Source organism: Malania oleifera, chromosome 2 (genome assembly GCF_029873635.1).
Source record: "Malania oleifera isolate guangnan ecotype guangnan chromosome 2, ASM2987363v1, whole genome shotgun sequence".
Classification (NCBI taxonomy): domain Eukaryota; kingdom Viridiplantae; phylum Streptophyta; class Magnoliopsida; order Santalales; family Ximeniaceae; genus Malania; species Malania oleifera.
The window spans coordinates 131,030,373-131,049,704 of NC_080418.1; the positions used below are offsets into that span (position 1 = coordinate 131,030,373).

The 19,332-nt window shown below is 33.8% G+C and overlaps 1 protein-coding gene across 1 annotated transcript in view; it reads left to right on the forward strand.

Moving 5' to 3' along the window:
• Window positions 1–3,715: 3,715 nt before the first annotated feature.
• LOC131148371 (subtilisin-like protease SBT5.4) overlaps window positions 3,716–19,332 on the forward strand; it is a 125,500-nt gene continuing 109,883 nt past the window's right edge. Inside the window, exons 1-6 of the mRNA XM_058098083.1 lie at window positions 3,716–3,799; window positions 3,857–4,019; window positions 6,201–6,208; window positions 6,320–6,429; window positions 6,523–6,620; window positions 6,749–6,916. Of these exons, the coding sequence (XP_057954066.1) occupies window positions 3,716–3,799; window positions 3,857–4,019; window positions 6,201–6,208; window positions 6,320–6,429; window positions 6,523–6,620; window positions 6,749–6,916 (631 nt within the window). The remainder of the gene's footprint in view (window positions 3,800–3,856; window positions 4,020–6,200; window positions 6,209–6,319; window positions 6,430–6,522; window positions 6,621–6,748; window positions 6,917–19,332) is intronic.

Sequence of the window (19,332 nt, forward strand, 5' to 3'; positions counted from 1 at the left end):
CAGGGTGGATTATTTGGTTAGTAATCCTTTTATGATTTTGTATTCTTTATTCTAATAATTCCTAATTTGCGTGTGGTTTTTTGTTGCACTTGCATAGATTTCATAATTTTCATGTCATTGTTTTGTTTTTATTTTTATTTTTTCAAATCGTTGCACTAGTTAACTCACATTAAAAAGTTAAATTATTAGCTTTCATTTCAAATCTTAAAAATTTATTCTTGTAGTTTTGTTCTTAGTTTGAATTAGTATTTAAAGTGATAAGTATTATAGTCTTTGCTATAAAACTATAACTGTTGTTCCTTGCTTAGAATCAAGCACTTCAAGCATTCCAAAAGTGGAGTGCTTGAGATGATCCTCAAAGATTCTTTAGGTCATTATTGGATCTCTCTAAAAAATTATTCTTGTAGTTTTGTTCTTCATGTGCTTGTTGCTCACCAAGTAGCCCATGAATTGGACAATGAAGTCTTTGAAAGTCATGATAGAGCTTGGCCTCAGGCTAGAGTACCATGTCTAGGTAGACTTCTTGAATATGGTGGTGAAACTATGACACGTGTTGGATTGTAGGCTCTATGGAGGACCATGATGATTCAAAAAATCTGTCGTGCCAACGTATGATTTGATAGTTGTCGTATAAAATTAGAAACCTTGTCCTTATATTCATTTACCAAGACTTAAGAAAACAAAAAAAAAAAAGCACATGCATTTATTTATTTTCAAACATGTGCTCGTACGATAATTTTTTTAAAAATGACTTTTTTCAACTTCTCCATGAACGAATATTTAGAAAAGGAAAAAAAAATGGACTACTGTATTTGTTTGTTATTCAACTTCTTCTTGTACAGTTTTTTTTTTTTTTTAAAGATAAATAGTAAGATACAAACCTTAAAAAAAAAAAATATTTGAATTACCATATACATGTTATCAAAAAATTCTATCTTGGTAAAAATGCCTATTTCAACTCTATGCATGTTAAACTCTTTGATAACTTTAGTTAAGACAATCTTTAGCTTCATTAGCTATGCAATATATATATATATATATATATTTCTTATTAAATACTAGTTGTTGAATTTTCATTATTTGAAACATGAAAGGAGAGTCATATATAAGATGTACAAATGAATGTGTATACCAATGGTTAGAACTTGAGACAGTCATAATGGTGGCCTTGGAATGAAATTTTTACAGAGTTTGGGAAGGATATATATATATGGGAGACGGACTACCACTTGTTGTCTAACGTAAGCCTAATGGTCCTCTAATGGAATTAAAAGAAATGAATGCATAGTGGTAGAGGTTGGGAGGGGCGACTTCTTAGCTTATAATACGGAAAACCATAAAAAAAAAGTATATATATGGTGTAGATACAAATCCAAACCTTCATAATGCACTTTTTTTAGTGGCTTGGTTAGGCCAGGCTAGGTCGTAGACCCTTAGGATACGGGTGCAACATAGGTTTGGGATTAGATTAGCCAAAATGGAGGAGCTTAGCCCATGTACATGTGACTATGACTCACTGTTTGGAGAAATTTCATTGGCCAAGGAGGCCTAAATGGACAACCTAATTTTTTATACTTTTGTAAATGAAATTTCGAGCATGGGATAGAATTACCATTACAACCAATCTAGTCAAGTATTGTTAACTCCTAATATCATAAACATTATCCATTCAAATAAACAAACCTTAGCTCCTAGCTTGACCATATATAAAGAGGAAACATACATGTGCTTCTTGTTTGTTATTTGCCCTAGGTTGAATTTTTATGATATGTTAGTTATAGTTTACAGACTAAATGTCATACCAATTAATAGAAAATCAAGTAGTTATTTAAATATTATAAATATCTGATTAATTTTTTGAATATCCCTTTCTTACATGTTAAGAAAAATGACCAACTAGGTTACATGTAGAAACCATTTTTAATGCATGAGCCAATTTAATGGTAAATAAGTGAGTTGCACTAAGTGCATGTGGGAAAAAAATTATTGCATGTTAAGATTCTATAGAATTGAATTATTATAATTATTTTACTAACAAAATGTGGACTAAATGAAGTTTTGAAGTTTACTTTGACATGATTGTGATAAGAAAAATATCAACTCTTTTCTATTTACATCTCATTTTCGAAATGGTATGAAAAAAACCTTAGAGATATATTTTATGTTCATATTATCTACCGTAAGAATTCATGAATAAATAGGAATTTTTATTTTTTTAGTTTGAAGTTCATAATTTACTACATAAAAATGTTTAGATAAATTACTTTTAGATGAATAAGATATATTTTATGTTCATCATTTTTAGCATGTACTTGACTAAGTTTATTTTTTAATTAATTAAAAAATTTTAAAAATAAAGACATTTTTTTCTTGTCTAATATAATATTTTTGGGATAGGCAAATAAGAGTATATTTTTGTGTAAATAGTTAGAGCAATAATAATTTGTTTTTCATTATATATACATATGAAATCTTGCATCAATATAAAACATGAAATGTTTAACATTTGATCCTACAACGAAACCGTAAAACACAAGATGTCGAACATTTGACCCTACAACTAAACCATGTAGTCTTTAATTACCATATTAATATATTGATGCTAGATTTCATTCTAGCATTTGGCCCATGCTCGATTGTCGATGCCCATTTTTTATTGGGTTTTACTTTAATTCAATTTTTGTCTGCAAATTCCATGTGGGATTGAGGGATCAATTTTGTGAATTTAGTGGTTATCCTTTAATTATTCTAAACATTCCATGCTTAGGATACGTTATTGGTGGGTCCAAGCATCCCCCAGGGAAATGAAGAAATTTCTTGTCTCTAAGGAGCACTCTTGGAAAGAGGGAAATTTAGAAAATCCTAGCCCTTTTTATTATAAACATAGTGATAAACTTATTATGAAAATTCAAAATTTCTAATAGATTTTCAATGACTTTTGTAAAAAAAATAATTGTTGAACATTAAAAAAATCGGTTAAAAATCAAAAAATTGAAACTAAACCGCCCAATGTTTAGTCAATAACCGAACCGTTATGATCGACACCACCCCTAAATTTCTAAGGAGCACTCATGGGAAGAGGGAAATTTAGAAAATCCTAACCCTTTTTCTTATAAATAAGAGGCTATGGGAAGGAAAAGGGGAGAAAGTTTGTACATTTTTAGGAGAGAGTTTGAGAGAAAAAGAAGTGAGAAGGAGTGCAGGTTCAACCTTAGAGACAAGCAAGAAAAAAAAAAAGGAAGCTAGAAGAAAATAGGTGAATCACTATGTGAGAGCCACAAAAAAAACAAACCAATATTCCTTCTCTTCTTAGAGTGTCTCTAGAGGTATGTTCTTTCTTCTTCGTTGTTCTTTGGATGAGTATCGTTAAACACACATGATTCCTAGTCTTGAGAACTTGTTTTGATGGCTTGCGTATGTATGTTTTGCTTTTAGGATTCAATTTTCTATTCATGGCTTAAGTTTCTTCATCAAGCATTGTGTCTAGAGTGTCATATCAATAAAAGGATCTGAGTTTGCTAGTAGTGGATGGGCATGAATATAGAAAGGAAAAAAACTAGAGAGGGAGATTGTATAGGGAAAGGGGAAATCTAAGGAGAGAACAAGAAAGAGAGCAAGGTCTCATAGTGGCTATAGGCTGGAGAGGCCGGGGGTAGAGGAGGAAGGAATTATCCTTTGTTTTCTAGTCATTTGGCCTGCTAGAGAATCTCCATCGATGGAGAAAGGGCAGAAGGTAGTGGGCAACATGGTGTGGTGCTTTGTAGTGGAGCACACAAAGAAGGCAATGGTTGCAGCTCTGGCAAAGAGAGAGTTTCTTTTCTGTGTGTTTGTACGTGTTTGTGTTTTCATTTTGTAGGTTTGGCTACCGATGACGTCATGGGGTAGTAGTGGCCGATGTCAAAATAGGATGGACCATAGTAGCAGTGATGCGATGCCCCTCTATGGCGCTGCTGCAGTAACCTTAGGGTTTGTAAGGGAGCCCTTTACGGGCAAGAAGAAGATGAACAGGGGCGGCGCATGTGCCATCCCCATATGCAAGTCTTTTAAGTGACCAGAACTGTTTGGTTCAGTTTAGTGAACTAGCCGGTGTGTTTGTTTGTTTTTTTTTTTTTTTTTTGTACTTATTTGCTCCAATTAGTTAAATTATGTTAAAAAAAGAAACATTAAATAATTACAGAAATTATTTTTAAAAAGTTAAAAATAAAGCTAAATTAATTTTTTTTAATGTATTTGAGGGCATTTTTAGGTGTTTCTCTCAAAAGTCCTTAGGCATGATGAGGATACTCTTCCTTAAGACCATATGGTCGAGGGAAGTAGGTATCCTCGTCAATAGCAATGACGCATGGAGAGAAAACATGAATTTCTCCTTATCCCAAATTTGATTTTTTAAACCCCTTTTCAAAATCTTTTCTTATATTGACCTATTATGAAACCCTACGTTTTTCTTTAAAAGTTTTCTCTTCTTCATTTCAAGTTCTTGCTTTTTCATGAATTCCAAATCTCATCACACTTTATCTTTCAAATCATTTCCTTTCTTAATTTACGTCAAATCAACTCCTTTCTATTATTTTAGTCTCCCTAAAGGTGACAATTTCAAATTCGATTCTCTATAATTCATCACGTCTTTCCATTTTTTTTTCTCAAAATTCAAACTTATTGTTTTCTAAGGCCACCCCTTTTTCCAATAAGAGTACATTAAGGTTTTCTCAACCTTATTTTTGGAGCTATTTGACGATGATGTATAATTGGAAGAGGCAAAGGGGGATTTATTCTTTTTCTTTTTCTTTTTTTATTTAAGGCACACACACAACATTCATAAGCTACTATTTTTAGAATAGTTGTTGTTAATGCTACTGGCTAACCAATTTCCCTTAGAATGATTAGTCAACCACCTTCCTTAGGCATAATTGCACTCCTCAACTTATTCTCTATTTCATAGATCTTTTAGGGTTTTCTTTGTAAAAATATTCGTTTTTATTTAGGTTTTCTTGTTTGGGGCACAAAACCCTTCCTCGGCACCTTAGGATTGAATCCGGTGTCGACATCAGGTCACATGCATATGCTTGTGTATGGCTTAAAGGCTACGCAAGAATTTTTTTTTGTTTGAAATGGAGGATCCCTCGGGCTTTAGTGCACATGTTGGTTCCACTTTGAGCTAGAGACCCTAATGTATTTATTATTAAACATTTTAAGCTCTTACTAACCCTAATTGTTGACTTGAAATCTTTTAAGAAAGACTTTAGAAATATAACAAAGGTATGTTGTCTTTTTAGACAAAAAATTAAAATCAATAACGATCAACCAGACATAACTTATTTAAAAATTAACAAGAAAAATTAATTGGGATCAATCAACGACATTCGTTTTATGGAATTATGCATATTTATGCATGCATAATAATAGTCATGTTGAATTATAATTGGATTAAACTTGAAACTTAGAATTCTTATAAGTGATAATCATCCTCTTCTATCGTAAGACAAATAAAGTTAATTGTGTTGTACATTCAAATTTTTTTACACCTATTGGTATCAAATCTTTGGAGGTATGATATTCAACAACTATGCTTTGTCTGAAGATAGGTTTTGGTTTGTCATTTTAGTCTAGATCCTTTGGTGGGACACACGATTTTTGGATTTTTAATTTGTACCATAATTGATTGGATAATGAAGAGATGATAATGATGATGATGTGAATTTAATTTTTTATTTTTAAAATGATAACATGCCATTGACATGGTAAAGGGTACTCAAATATAGGGGAAAGCTCTTTTCTAATTAATGTAGACAAAACTTAGAAATTTCTATTATATGCAAGGAGTGTAAACAATAATATAAAACTCATTAGAAACACAAATTAAGGTGTATTAAAAAAATACTAATAATTTTTAAAATGTTTCTTGCAAATTTTTTTAAAGGATCTATGAAATAGCAACTGTTTTGAGATCCATTTCACTTATAGAAGGATGGATAATTTAATTCCATGTGTAGTTAGAAAAAAAATTGAAGTTGCTTTTTCATACTTGTACAGTATTGATCAAAAGCACTTGTATAGTATTGTTCAAAAGTAATGGGTATATATTTATTTGCCTGTGAAAATAGGTGGTGAAGCACAGATTTCTAAAAAGAGGCTTCCAAGGTCTACCTTTCTCCCAATATTACTTCTCTTTTTTACTCTATTGAATGGAATTACCTTTGCAGCTACAAAAGTAAGCATGAATATACAACCTTTTATATTTGCAATAACATTTTTCCTCTCCCAACTTTAATAGTCATAGTGTTGATCTAATTCGATAGTTTTCTTTGGATATATGGTGTAGTCATATATCGTTTACATGGGAGGCTATTCACATCGACATGAATTATCATTGATTAGTGTGAATCAAGCGACGAAGTCTCACTATAGTCTTTTAGGATCAATATTAGGAAGGTAATGCAATTTTGTACTATGGATTATCATCTTTCTCCTACTCTCTTGAGAAATTTTACCATAATTTTTTAGTTCTTTTCAATTTTCTAATAGTGATGAACGTGCTAAAGAGGCCATTTTTTATTCGTACACCCATCACATTAATGGTTTTGCAGCAATGCTTAAGGAAGAAGAAGCAAGAAAGATAGCTAGTAAAAATCTATTTTTATCCCATTTTCTCTTTCCAATTTATTCTCTCTTTTTTTATTTTTAATCATTAGTTGTTTTATTATTTTTCATGTGTACGTGGTTAATTATGATTTGCTTCCACACAAAACAGAGCATCCAAAAGTTGTTTCAGTCTTTCCAAATAGAGCAAGGAAGTTGCACACAACTAGGTCATGGAGGTTTATGCGACTAGAGACAGATAATTGGATGATTCCGTCATACTCTGCCTGGGAGATCGCAAGATATGGTGAGGACACAATCATCGGGAACATTGACACAGGTAAACCTTTTTAATCTCTATCTCCTACTCTTTTCTTAAATTATTTAAAGTTTTTACGTATACCACTACTTTACATTCATTCTTAGATAGATAAACTCGAACATTAAATTAATCAATTTGATATATATTAGACTAAATGCTTATTGATAAGATGAAACAAAAATTGGCTATCTTATGATCTCTAGACTTTCTTGGTCAAAAGATTTGAAGTGTTTTTACAAAGTTACATATATACCTTCAATTTTCACTTCTTTATCACTCTCGTGAATTTAAAAAAATAAAAAAAATTAAAGAAAATCCTTATTGCACAACAATTGTGCACAACCACAACCACATAGTTTAGCTTGTATTTGATATCCCCTTTTTTTCCTATATATATATATATATATATATATATATATATATATATATATATATATATATATATATATTTTGAGTATCTTGTCTTTTCTAAGGAAAAAACTTGAAGGATGCATTTAGAAACTGTAATGCCCGGTGTCGCGACGTCCCGGGAGCGCGTGTGCCCCGGGCAGCGAAATCAAAATCATTTTTAATATTTTCATGGGGGAACATGGATATCGGAGTCGCCACTAACCTTTAGTGCGGTTAGAACACATGATTACCACCCCATTAGGGGTGGAATCGGTCTACATTACCAGAGTTGGGGTCGGGAGTTCGGTTACGCGACGGGAAGGTACGAGCACCCCCTACGCGCCCGTTCTTACGAACGGTACCTAATTAATTCGAAATTATCCCTAAGTTAATCTAATAAATCTTTACATTACTCCTTTTTATGAATTTATAATTATACATGAAAAATAAAGAAATAAATATATACATATATTCCCTCAGAGCTTAGGGTACGTGATGCCCAAAGGCTAATACCTCTTGCAATTAAATCATAGGGATTTAAAAATCAAGAAAATATTTTATCAAAATATATACCATAGTACGTATAAGATTGAATAAAGAAAATACTAAAAATGGTAATAATATTATTAATAATGATAAGAATGATAACGTTAATAAATAATACTAATACTAATAACAATACTAATATTAATAGTAGTAATAGATATGATAATAATAATAATAATAATAATAAATGACAATAATGGTAACAATAATAATATTAACAGTAACAATACTAAACATCATTAACTAACAATATACATATTTTAATAATATGATATTTATCCTAATATTAACACGCGGTCAAAGATATGCACAAGACATACATATGCTAACAATTAATTAAGGAAAACAAATCGAATTTAAAATATGTAAACTACTAAAACGGGCAAGAAAATAATTGAATTTATGGAAACAAGTTAATTCTAAAATTAATAATTACCTATTTAATTAACACGCAACCTTAACTATACAAATATTAAATACAAAGAGAGTACAATAATGACCAAAAAACCCTAAGTACATAATTTATGTGGAAGCAATTTCAACCCTAAAAGTACATCAAGATACAATAAATCAAAATACGAGAATACCATAGAATGTGCATGAATATGCAAATAATTATATAAGGCAATCACAATAATAATACAAATATACAAACTATACAAAAAAATGTGCATTCAAAATAATATAAATATACAAATAGACATATAAGACAATAACAATAATATATATGCACATTAGATAATAACTAATAAATGACAACAATAATAATAGTACTCCAATAATATAATAATAATAATAAGAACATACCAACAATATAATAATAATACTAATAATAATAAGTCAACAATATAATAACATTACTAATAATAATACAAACAAAGTAATACTAATACAAGTAAAATCAATATAATAATGTTAATACAATTAATATAATGGCAATAATAATATCCAAGCAATTTACTAATAACAATATACAAATAATAATAACAATATGATCAACATAAAAAAAAACCTTCAATAACAATTTTAATATATATAACAAGGATAAAATAAAGAAAAATTTAAACATTAAAACATAAGGTGTGTGTGTGCGCATGTATTTACAGAGGGGGTCACCGTGGGTATTGCCAGAGTTGGGTGATTGCCGGAATTGGTGAGGAGTTGCTGACAGGAGCAGTGGAGAGGCCTGGTGGTCTGCTAGTGTTGCTGTGCGCGGGTGTGGAGGACCTCCGGCGTTTGCAGAAGAGTTGCAGAGTGGCCTGGTGAGTCTCGGGTGTTCTGATCCTCCACGGCGGCTTGTAGGAACCGATGGTGATGCCAAGTTGCAGCAGAGATTGGAGGATGGAATCTGCTAGTCTGTCGTGCGGGTGTTGCAGCGAGATACTGGTTGGAGCAAGGGCGGCTACTTGCTGCGGGTTTGCCGGATTGCTGGAGTGCCACTGCGGAAGATGGTTGGAGCTTCAACTGCTGCAAGGACTCGCCGGTGAGGTCGTGGTAGGCTGGATGTTCGGGTGGCTCTGGTTCGTGCCGGCGTGATAGTGGTTTCGGGTGTGGCTGGCTCTGCAGGGAGCGGCGGCGATGGCATGCACGGGGGCAGCGTGTGCGAGTGTAGAGTTGCTGAAGATCGGCTGGATGATGGTGAGTTCGAGTCTGCCACAGCCGTGGAGTGTTGTGGTTCTTGCGGAGATGGAGGTTGCCGGAGTGAGGAGCGGCAGCTGGGAGATGGTGAGGGAGGAGGTGGTCGGGGCTGGGAGACTGAGGGAGATCGAGAATGGCTGCGAGAGAGTGGGAGGGGGCAAGGAGACAATGGAGGCAGTGGTGTCTGGGTTGCGTAGAGAGGGTGACAGGAGATGAGGAGATGGGGATCTCGGCGGCTATGGAAGAAGAAGAAGAAGAAGAAGAAGAAGTAAGAAAAAAAATTTTGTTTTTGGGTTTCTTTGCCTGTTGCGCTGCGCCCCCCTTTTAGAAGCCAAAAGAGACCCCTTATATAAAAAAAATTAGAAACCCTACTTCTCCTTTCCTTTTTTGGTTTTTTGTATTTTATGGTATTTTTCTTTTTTTTTTGGAAATAATATATACTACTATTATGGTAATAATAATAATAATAATAATAATAAGAAGGTAAAAATAATAATAATAATAATAGTAATAACAAAGAATAATAAAATAATAATAATAATAATAGTAATAATAAAGGTAAAAATACTAATAATAATGTCAATAATAATGAAAATAATAAATAATAATAATAATAAAATAGACGTAAAAAAATAAAATAAAATAAAATAAAATAAAATAAAGATAAAAGTAATATTAATAATACTAATGAAAAATAATAATAATAATAATAATAATAAAAATAATAATAAGATTAGTGAAAATTAATAATAATAATAATAATAATAATAATAAGAATAAATAAAATAATAATAGTAATAATAATAATAAAATAACAATAATAATAATAATAGTAATACATATATTGGGCCTGGGTAAAAATGGGGTGTCTACACCCAGAACCCGACACATGGGCTCGGGGTGTTACCTTAGTGACGTCTGTGTACCTATTACAATAATTATCATAATAAATGCAGCAGAAGGAATTAAACATTCTCGAAACATACATTACAAGAGTTCTAAATTCCTTTCATAGACAAAGGTTTCTAAATATCCACCATACAATCTGACTCAGAAAGACAACTAGTTTAGTCCATACGACCATAATACAAGCCCGGAGGCATACAACATAACAACTCACATCAGAGTTCTTATGAACACTCTCAAAAGAAATTATACTAGTCTCTACCCCCTAGTTCTTCTAAACTCGATACCTGTTGTTTCTTGAAAAGATGATTTGTATATTAGGGTGGGACACTTCTCAGTAAGGGTGATCAAGTTAATATCGGTGTGTGGCCAACATGCATTAGTGCTTACAGAAAACATCCATTTTTCATTTTACTGAAAACAATTGTCTTTACATTATATGTACTTATACAGTTGGAAAAACTTGTTACATTTTCCTGATATAAGCAGTTCATTAATTACATGACATCATGTACATAAATATATAGACATGCATAAGAAACACTCTTTAGGACTAACAACATGCTTAACCCCCATGACGGGTTGTGCTACCCAAAGGCTGGACTAAGCCTAAGGTGATTAACCAAGACAAAGTCAAACATACATCCGTGTCTAACTTCAACTACGCAGGCATCCCCAATTTGCTTGCGTGCTCTAATTGACCTACCACATCCTGAAAGTCCAGGCGCCTAAGGAAGGTACAACCTCTACTAAGGCTAACCACCTGAAACCACCCAACACCACTCTCACAGCACAGTGTGGGCGCACATGGCCAAATACATAATCTCTAACAACGATACCATGCTCATAACATAATGGTCCTTAGGGTTCCTAAAGCATATCATGCAATTTAAGTAATAAAAATCATATTTCATATCCATTACATATTAAACCGATCGTTTAAAACTCCCAGCCCTTGGCTGTCATATAAAACTCGGCTCACAGCCGTTAAACATAATTATGGCCCTCGCTGCCTTAAGCATAATCTTGGCCCTCGTGGCAGTAAACATATTCCTGTACTTTCATAAGCAGTTACAGTATTTCACAAACATTCATCATTTAGTTATAAACTAGTACCTACATATCATTCACTTGCCACACAATTTCTAGTATTTCAAAACATAGCTCGTGGGAAACTAAGAAAACATAGCATCATCGGTTTAGAAGATAGAATCAAACTTCCTACCGTTTATTTTTACTGAAAATACCATAACATATATCCTAAGTTTGAAAACAGTTGTTTTGAACAGTTGGTTTTTGAAATGTCAACTAAAAACATAAATGCACTTACTCCATAAATATTTCAAACAAGTCAATTTCATTAAAAAAGTTAACTTAACTTAACCCCCTGACTCACTCAAAAAATGAGTAGCTCGGAAGCTATCCCAAGGGCTAGATCGTCTCCTTAGGGAATGCAGTTAAATCTCAAATTTTACGTTTTTCTAATTGAAATTATAAAGTTATTGAACTCAGTTCATATTCTGGATTTTCAAGATTGTTCGAGATTGCCTTTGAAAAATTAAATGAACACGCAAAAAAAATCCTAATCCAAGCATGCACTAAAAAAAATGGCAAGAACAAAAACCTTACGTCTAATTAGGCAGGAATCGAAACATGCGTTCAAATTCAGAATAGAAAAGATGGTAACTTTAATACATAATTAAAAATACAATAATGGAAACTCACACAAACACAAACACAAATGATAAAAACTGAACCTTTAACAAAATTAAGAACTTGAACCAAACTCAAAATTTAAAGGCAACCAAGAACTTGGATAAAAATTAAATCTTCAACAAATTGAACAGTAACTAGAAATGATAAAAATACGAAATTTAATAAGACTTAACCCTAAATTAAATCAGGCTTCGAAAAAAAATAAATTTTTGAAAACAACAACTAATTTAATTTCTTAAAAAAAAAAAACACACAACTTCTTTTTTCTTTTTGAATTTTATTCTTTTTCTTTTATAACCAACCCAGACTTAATTTAATTGATTAAATAACTCAACATACTAATTAAAGCTACTGCTAATTGAGAGAAAAATAAATAAATAAATAACCTTAATAATAATTAAAACCTTACACAATATTCAACATCTAAAAATTCAACTCAACTTCAATAATAAAAAAATTGATAATATTCAACTAACAATAAAGAAAAAGAGAAAAGAGGAGAGAGAGAGAGAGAGAGAGAGAGAGAGAGAGAGAGAAAGAGAGAGAGAGAGAATATGTGGTGGATGGTGGTTCTTGGTTGGTGTTGGTGGCCTTCTCGGGTGCTACTAGTGACTCGGGTGTGCTTGGCCGGCACAACAAGTTGGCGCTTGGAGTAGTTGCAACTAGAGAGAGAGCTGCAGTGTTACTGGTGTAGCTGGGTGTCCTCACAGCAACAGCAGTAGCTGGAGTGGTGGTTGGATGGTGTAGCACAAAAGTGACTTCAGTGAGGTTGGCTGGTCATGATCTTTGCTAGCCGGCTGTGTTGCAGCAGTCTGGAGCAAAGAGAAAGGGAGAAGCATAAAGAGAAGGAGAGGGAAACTGAGGACTTTCAACAACATATCAAAGAGAAAAAAAAATTGAGGGCAAGATAGAGAAAGGGAGAGAAACTAAGAAGAAAAGGAAGGAAGAAGACAGAAGCAGGGGAAAAGAAGAGGGAGCTGCGTGAAAGAGAGAGAGAGAGAGAGAGAATGAGAGAATGAGAGTTTAGAGAAAAAGAAAAAAAAAAGTGTGCTGGAATGCCTAAAGAAGAGGGAATAAGGAAAATAAATAGAGAAGGAGCTACCCTACCAACACACAAGTAACCCGACCTGGCTGCATGTCTTTTTTCTTCTTTCTTCTTTTTATTCCTTTATGAATGAAGCCAATCTTGACCCCCATAGAGCCAATATCTCTCAAAGCTTGAAACTTTAAAGTTGTACATAATCTTTTCATCTTTCTCTAGGATTTCGAATCGTATCGATCAGAGCTCCGACGAAAAAGTTATGTGCGAATTACGAATTAGTGCCGATTTTAGCTCTCGATAATTTTTATACGATAAAAAAATGCCAAAAGTTCATATATTTCTCAATAAAACCCAGAGATTATAAATAGGAGACCTTGTTAAAATATTGAGAATGATTAGGCATTTAATTAAAATTATAAGCTCTAATACCCGGATTAAAACATCTAATTACGCAATTTAAGCGCATAATCACACCCCCCCCAGCTAATGTTTTACTAGTCCCTAGCAATTTACGTGAATGAATTTCAGGGTGGTGTCCACAATTACTAACTCCGACAAATATGAAATTAATGCTCACCCAACACAGCCATATCGTTTCACATATAAGAATATAACTGAATTTCACACAAGCTCGTTCATACTTAATGCACACAACTCTGAAGCATGTCACTCATGCAAGTTTCATCATTATATAGCATTTGAGAACAGTATACGCAAATGAAGTTAATCAACGGTATAATCTAGAGTTAATACGGTCATATAAGTTCGAGTATAAACAGGTAAAATCTCGAGGTGTGTGGGATGTGTGTGTGACTCATTATGACTAAGATACCAGTGGACACCTATAGAATGGTCATTTTGACTCGGCCTAACTAGTATACCCTCATCAACACTCAAAAGGAATGGTCTACTCGTCATATGTGAGGAGGAGTGTCGCGATCAAATATCCCATATATTGAAAGGAACAAAAGCTAAGTATATGGAGTGGACTAGTCTAAGAAGGATCTAGCCTATCTATGAGGTGTCAGGTCCTTCACCCTAGCATCTTCTCACCTACTCGCCATATCCAACCAAGACCACCATAGATCAACTTATTCATAAACTTGTTGAGAATACATCTGAGGCATTAACTAGTTGAAGAATCTTCATATGTGGAGAACATGTGTCGTGTCCTTGACTTTTTGTGGTATTTGAGTGGAGTAGGCATTTGCATTTCATTTCATGTGCATTTCTATTTCTTATTCTTTCTTCTACTCATTCTTCATTTTCTATCTTTTTTTGATCAATTAGGACAATCATTACACTTATTTTGTTGTCTTTGTACCATCAATGGGAATTGAACTTGAATAGTGGTCCATCAACTAAGTACATTTGAAGGGGTGGCTCAGCCTTCACATTTTGAGCAGGCTACAAGACCTAGGTTTCTATCTCCCCACTAGATGTCACCTCTAGGCTAACAAATGAAAAATAAAGACTAGTGTACAAGGAATCATCCAGAAGAAAAGAGAATTGAGTTTCATGAACTTTGATTTGATGTTAACACTCAAAAGGACAATAAATAGCTCAAGGATAACTCACAAGGTGTCATAGTCACCACAGGTGTTTTCCCAGTGCTCACAAGGAACCTTAAATGCAACAAATCATGTGAATGTGTCTATTCAGCCTCATGAGATGTCGTGTAAATATAAGAAATTATATACCTATATTAGCACAAGTGTACTACCAATCTATTCTTCATGGAGTTACAAGTCATATAAAAAGAAACTAAGCATAAATGACTCAAGTGTGTAATTCTTAGGTTTTATGCAAGTATGTGAAGGGCATAAGTCAATGTTAATCATGTAATAGTCATGTAATTCCTCAATGCTCTTTCTTTCTTCTTTTTTGAATTTTTTTTCAAATTAATATAAAACCTAGCAAGTATATGTGCATAGTGTCACATGCAAATGGTCAACCCCCCCCCCCCCAAACTAAAATGGAACATTGTCCTCAATGTGAAAGCATAGGGGAAATAGAAAAATTGTGCACAGGAAAAGTAAGGCCTACCTAGGTGGAGAAGTAATGGAAAAGGTAAACTAAACAACAAGAAAATGTATCTAAAAATTAACTAAAAATAAAATAAGGTAAAACAAAATGAAAATAATGGAAAAAAAAAACATCACAGTTGTCTAGCAGAGGCTCTGGAGGAGTTTCGTTCGGTGGTTGCAAGTCTATATATTGAACTAGCGGGTCTCCAAATTTGAGCCACCATAATGAATCACTCTTCATACCTGCATGAAAGTCAGCCTCAAATGAATTAATACTCTTATGAATACTAGACAATATGTGTGCAGATTGACTTTCTTGTTTTAACAAGAAAGGATCTTTATTTAACATATTTTCCAAGAAATTTACTTCTTTATGAATCGGTGTTTGAGGAAAATATGTTGGGATGGTTATCTTTAGTTCTTCAGAAGCATTAGCATTAAAAGTTTTACCTTGTTCTTTGAAAGTTAAACATTCACCATTCTGCTCACCTTATTTATCGGGTGTACAAATCATCCTACCACTACAGGAATTTGCTTCAGCATTAAGCTCATTGACATTTAATGCAGTTTGGAGTGACGGTTCCACGGCTGCCAAGCTTTAAGGATGAGGTACCATAGGTTGGTACTCCTTATTAGTATCAACCTCCTCATTAACTGACTGCTCCACTTCTAGGTCGGCTTCCTCTGGTTTTTCTTTGAATTCATTTGTTTCAGTCGTAACTTTTGGTGTCGAGACAACTAGTATGTTGTCTGGCAATGAGCATCTCAGGTTGAGAAACTTCTTTCGCGCTTGTCGAAGTGATGGTGGCCTCCGCTATCTCAAGAGAAACATTATGTATTTGTTGTTGTTACTACTAGTATTCTTGAGACTAGGGTGAGGTTCCACAGACAATTCCTTTTTTTTATTTGATATCCAACTGCGTGCTCATTGCATTAATGGTTTCCCACAATTCATCATACTGATTGACTTGAATCTGCATGAACTGCTGGAGCATATTCACCATTTGTGTCATGCTATCATCAGGAAATCCTAACGGTGCATCTGTTGGGCTAATATTGAGGCGAAAGAGTGTCTGGGTAGTATGTTGGCTTATATGTATCTCCACCACTGATTGTGATGATAGAGTGTATTGTCATGGGTGCCTGATTGTATAGTGTGTTCCCCTATGGGACACTTTCAACTAGGTAATCAAATAATGATTGTACCTGATCGAGATCCTCAGTAAATGATTCTCCACTGCACATGGTCTGGACAAAGTGCTTGCTATCAAGGGTAAAAGCAGTGTAAAAACATAACTAACCTCCATGATTCAAACCCGTGATGTGGACAAGTACTTAGCAGATCCTTGAATTGCTCCTAGCAAGCCCAAAAAGTTTCTTCATCCTTCTACAAAAACTTAATAATTTGTTATTGCAAAAATTGAGTTCTCTGTGATGGACAAAACATATGCAGAATTCCACGTTGCATATCAGCCCAATTAGTGATAGAGTGAGGTCTCAGGGAATTAAACCACATCTGCACCCTATCCTTCAAAGATGTAAGAAATAAATGCAGTCAAGTAGATTCATCAGTTCTAGCATGAGAGAAAAAAATATTGCAAGTTAACTCAAACATTATTAGGTGCTGATAAGGGCACTCAAATTTCGTCCCGTAGAACTGTGGTAGCAATAACATCCTCCCACGCTGCATCATGAAATCAATTTCTTTAGTAGGTAAAACAGTGGAAGATGGTGCAGTCGTGTATTAAAGCTACAAAAAGTTCATAAGCGTGGGTGGTTCAGGTGCAGCCATATTTACTAGTTAATTTTTTTGAAATCTCAATTTTTTTTTTTTTTTTGCTTATTTTTCTTTTACATGAGACTAATTAAAATGACGGTAAAAATGCTAATTTGAGACTAAGACCGACATTCCCCGGCAATATTCAGAAGCTATCCCAAGTATAGTAGTTCTGTTGTGCAATATTCAGCCCAAGGGCTAGATTGTTTCCTCATGGAATGCAGTTTAATATCAAATTTTATGTTTTTTCAATCAAAATTAAACAGTTACTAAACCCAATTCAGATTCATGATTTTCAAAATTGTTTGAGATTGTCTTTGACAAATTAAACAAGCATGCAAATAAAACCCTAATCCTAGTATGCACTGAATTAAATGGCAAGAACGGAAACCGTACGTCTAATTAGGCCGACATCTAAATATGTGTTCAACTTCGGAATAGAAAAAATGGTAACTTTAAGACGTAATTAAAAATGCAATAATGGAAACTCTCACAAACACAAACACAAACGATAAAAACCGAACCTTTAACAAAATTAAGAACTTGAACCAAACTCAAAATTTAAAGGTAACCAAAAACTCGGACAAAAATTAAATCTTTAACGGCTTGAATAGTAACTAGACATGAAAAAAATATGAACTTTAATAAGACTTAACCCTAAACTAAACTGGGTTTCAACAAAAATTAAATTTTTGAAAAGAACAACTAATTTAATTTCTTAAAAACAAAGACAACTTTTTTCTCTATTGTATTTTATTCTTTTTTTTTTATAGCCAACCTAGACTTAATTAAATTAATTAAATAACTCAACATACTAATTAAAGCTACTGCTAATTGAGAGAAAATAAATAAATAAATAACCTCCATAATAATTAGAATCTTACACAATATTCAACATCTAAAAATTCAAGTCAACTTCAATAATAAAAAAAATTAATAATATTCAACTAACAATAAAGAAAAAGAGGAAAGAGAGGGAAAGAGAGAGGGGAAAAGAGAGAGAGGGAGAGAGAGAGAGAGAGAGAGAGAGAGAGAGAGAGAGAGAGAGAGAGAAAATCTATGGTGGATGGTGGCTCTCAGATGGTGTTGGTGGACTTCTCAAGTGCTACTAGTGCCTTGGGGGTGCTAGGCAAGCACAGCAGGTTGGTGCTTGGAGCAGTTGTAGCTAGAGAGAGAGCTGTAGTGTTGTTGGTGTGCCTGGGTGTCCTCACAGCAACAGCAACAACTAGAGTGGTGGTTGGCTAGTGCAGCACAACAATGACTTCGGGGGGTTGGCTGGTCAGAATCTTGGCAACCGGTTGTGCTCTGGTGGTTGTGTTATAGTAGTCTGGAGTAATGGGTGAGGGAGAAGCAGGGAGAGAAGGAGAGGGAAACTGAGGACTTTCAGGAACAGATTAGGGGGAAAAAAAATAAATGGCAAGACAAAGAAAGGGAGAGAAACCAAGAAGAAAACGAAGGAAGAATAGAGAAGCAGGGGAAGAGAAGAGGGAGTTGTGGGAGAGAGGGAGAAGGAGTGAATGAAATTTTAGAGAAAAAAAAAAAAAAAGTGGGTGCGCTAGAATGCCTGAAGAAGAGGGAAAGTGGAAAATAAATAGGGAAAGGGAGCTGCCCTACCCGCGCATAGGTAACATGGCCGGGTCACATCAAAAGTTTGGTATTTTTTTTTCTTTTTTTTTTCTTCTTTTTATTCTTTTAAGAATGAAGCCAATATTGACCCCTATGGAGCCCTTTTATCTCGACAATCGAAACACAAAAGTTGTAGGTAATCTTTTCATCTTTCTCCAAGATTTCAAATATTCTCGATCAGAGCTCGGACAGAAAAGCTATGCATGAATTACGAACTGATGCCAGTTTTAGCTCCCAATAATATTTTTGCGATTAAAAAATGCCAAAAATTCATAAATTTTTCCATAAAATCGAGAGATTATAAATAGGACACCTTATTAAAATATTGAGAGTAATTAGACATTTAATTAAAATTATAAGCGCTAATGCCCATATTAAAATGCCTAATTACACAGTTTAAGCGTGTAATCACCCCCTTACCTATTTCCTGAAAAACAACCTGTGGCGCTTGAAAATCGAATCCAAACTTTTTCCTAAGATCTAGAAACTACTCCGCTAGACTTGCAGAAAATTTTCCCCTGATCCTCGTGCTAACTTTCAATCGTGGATTTGGGCGACGAACAGCGAAGAAACCAAAAAAAAAGAGAGAGAGAGAGAGAGAGAGAGAGAGTGTGTGTGTGTGTGTGGGCATGGGTTAGAGAGAGAGAGAGAGAGAGAGAGAGAGAGAGATATTTAGTTTTCTTAATGAAGAAGCAAACAAAAATCCTATTTATAGCCCCCCCGACGCGGTCAAATTCATTGACGAAGTGGGGCTCTCGTCGAAGAA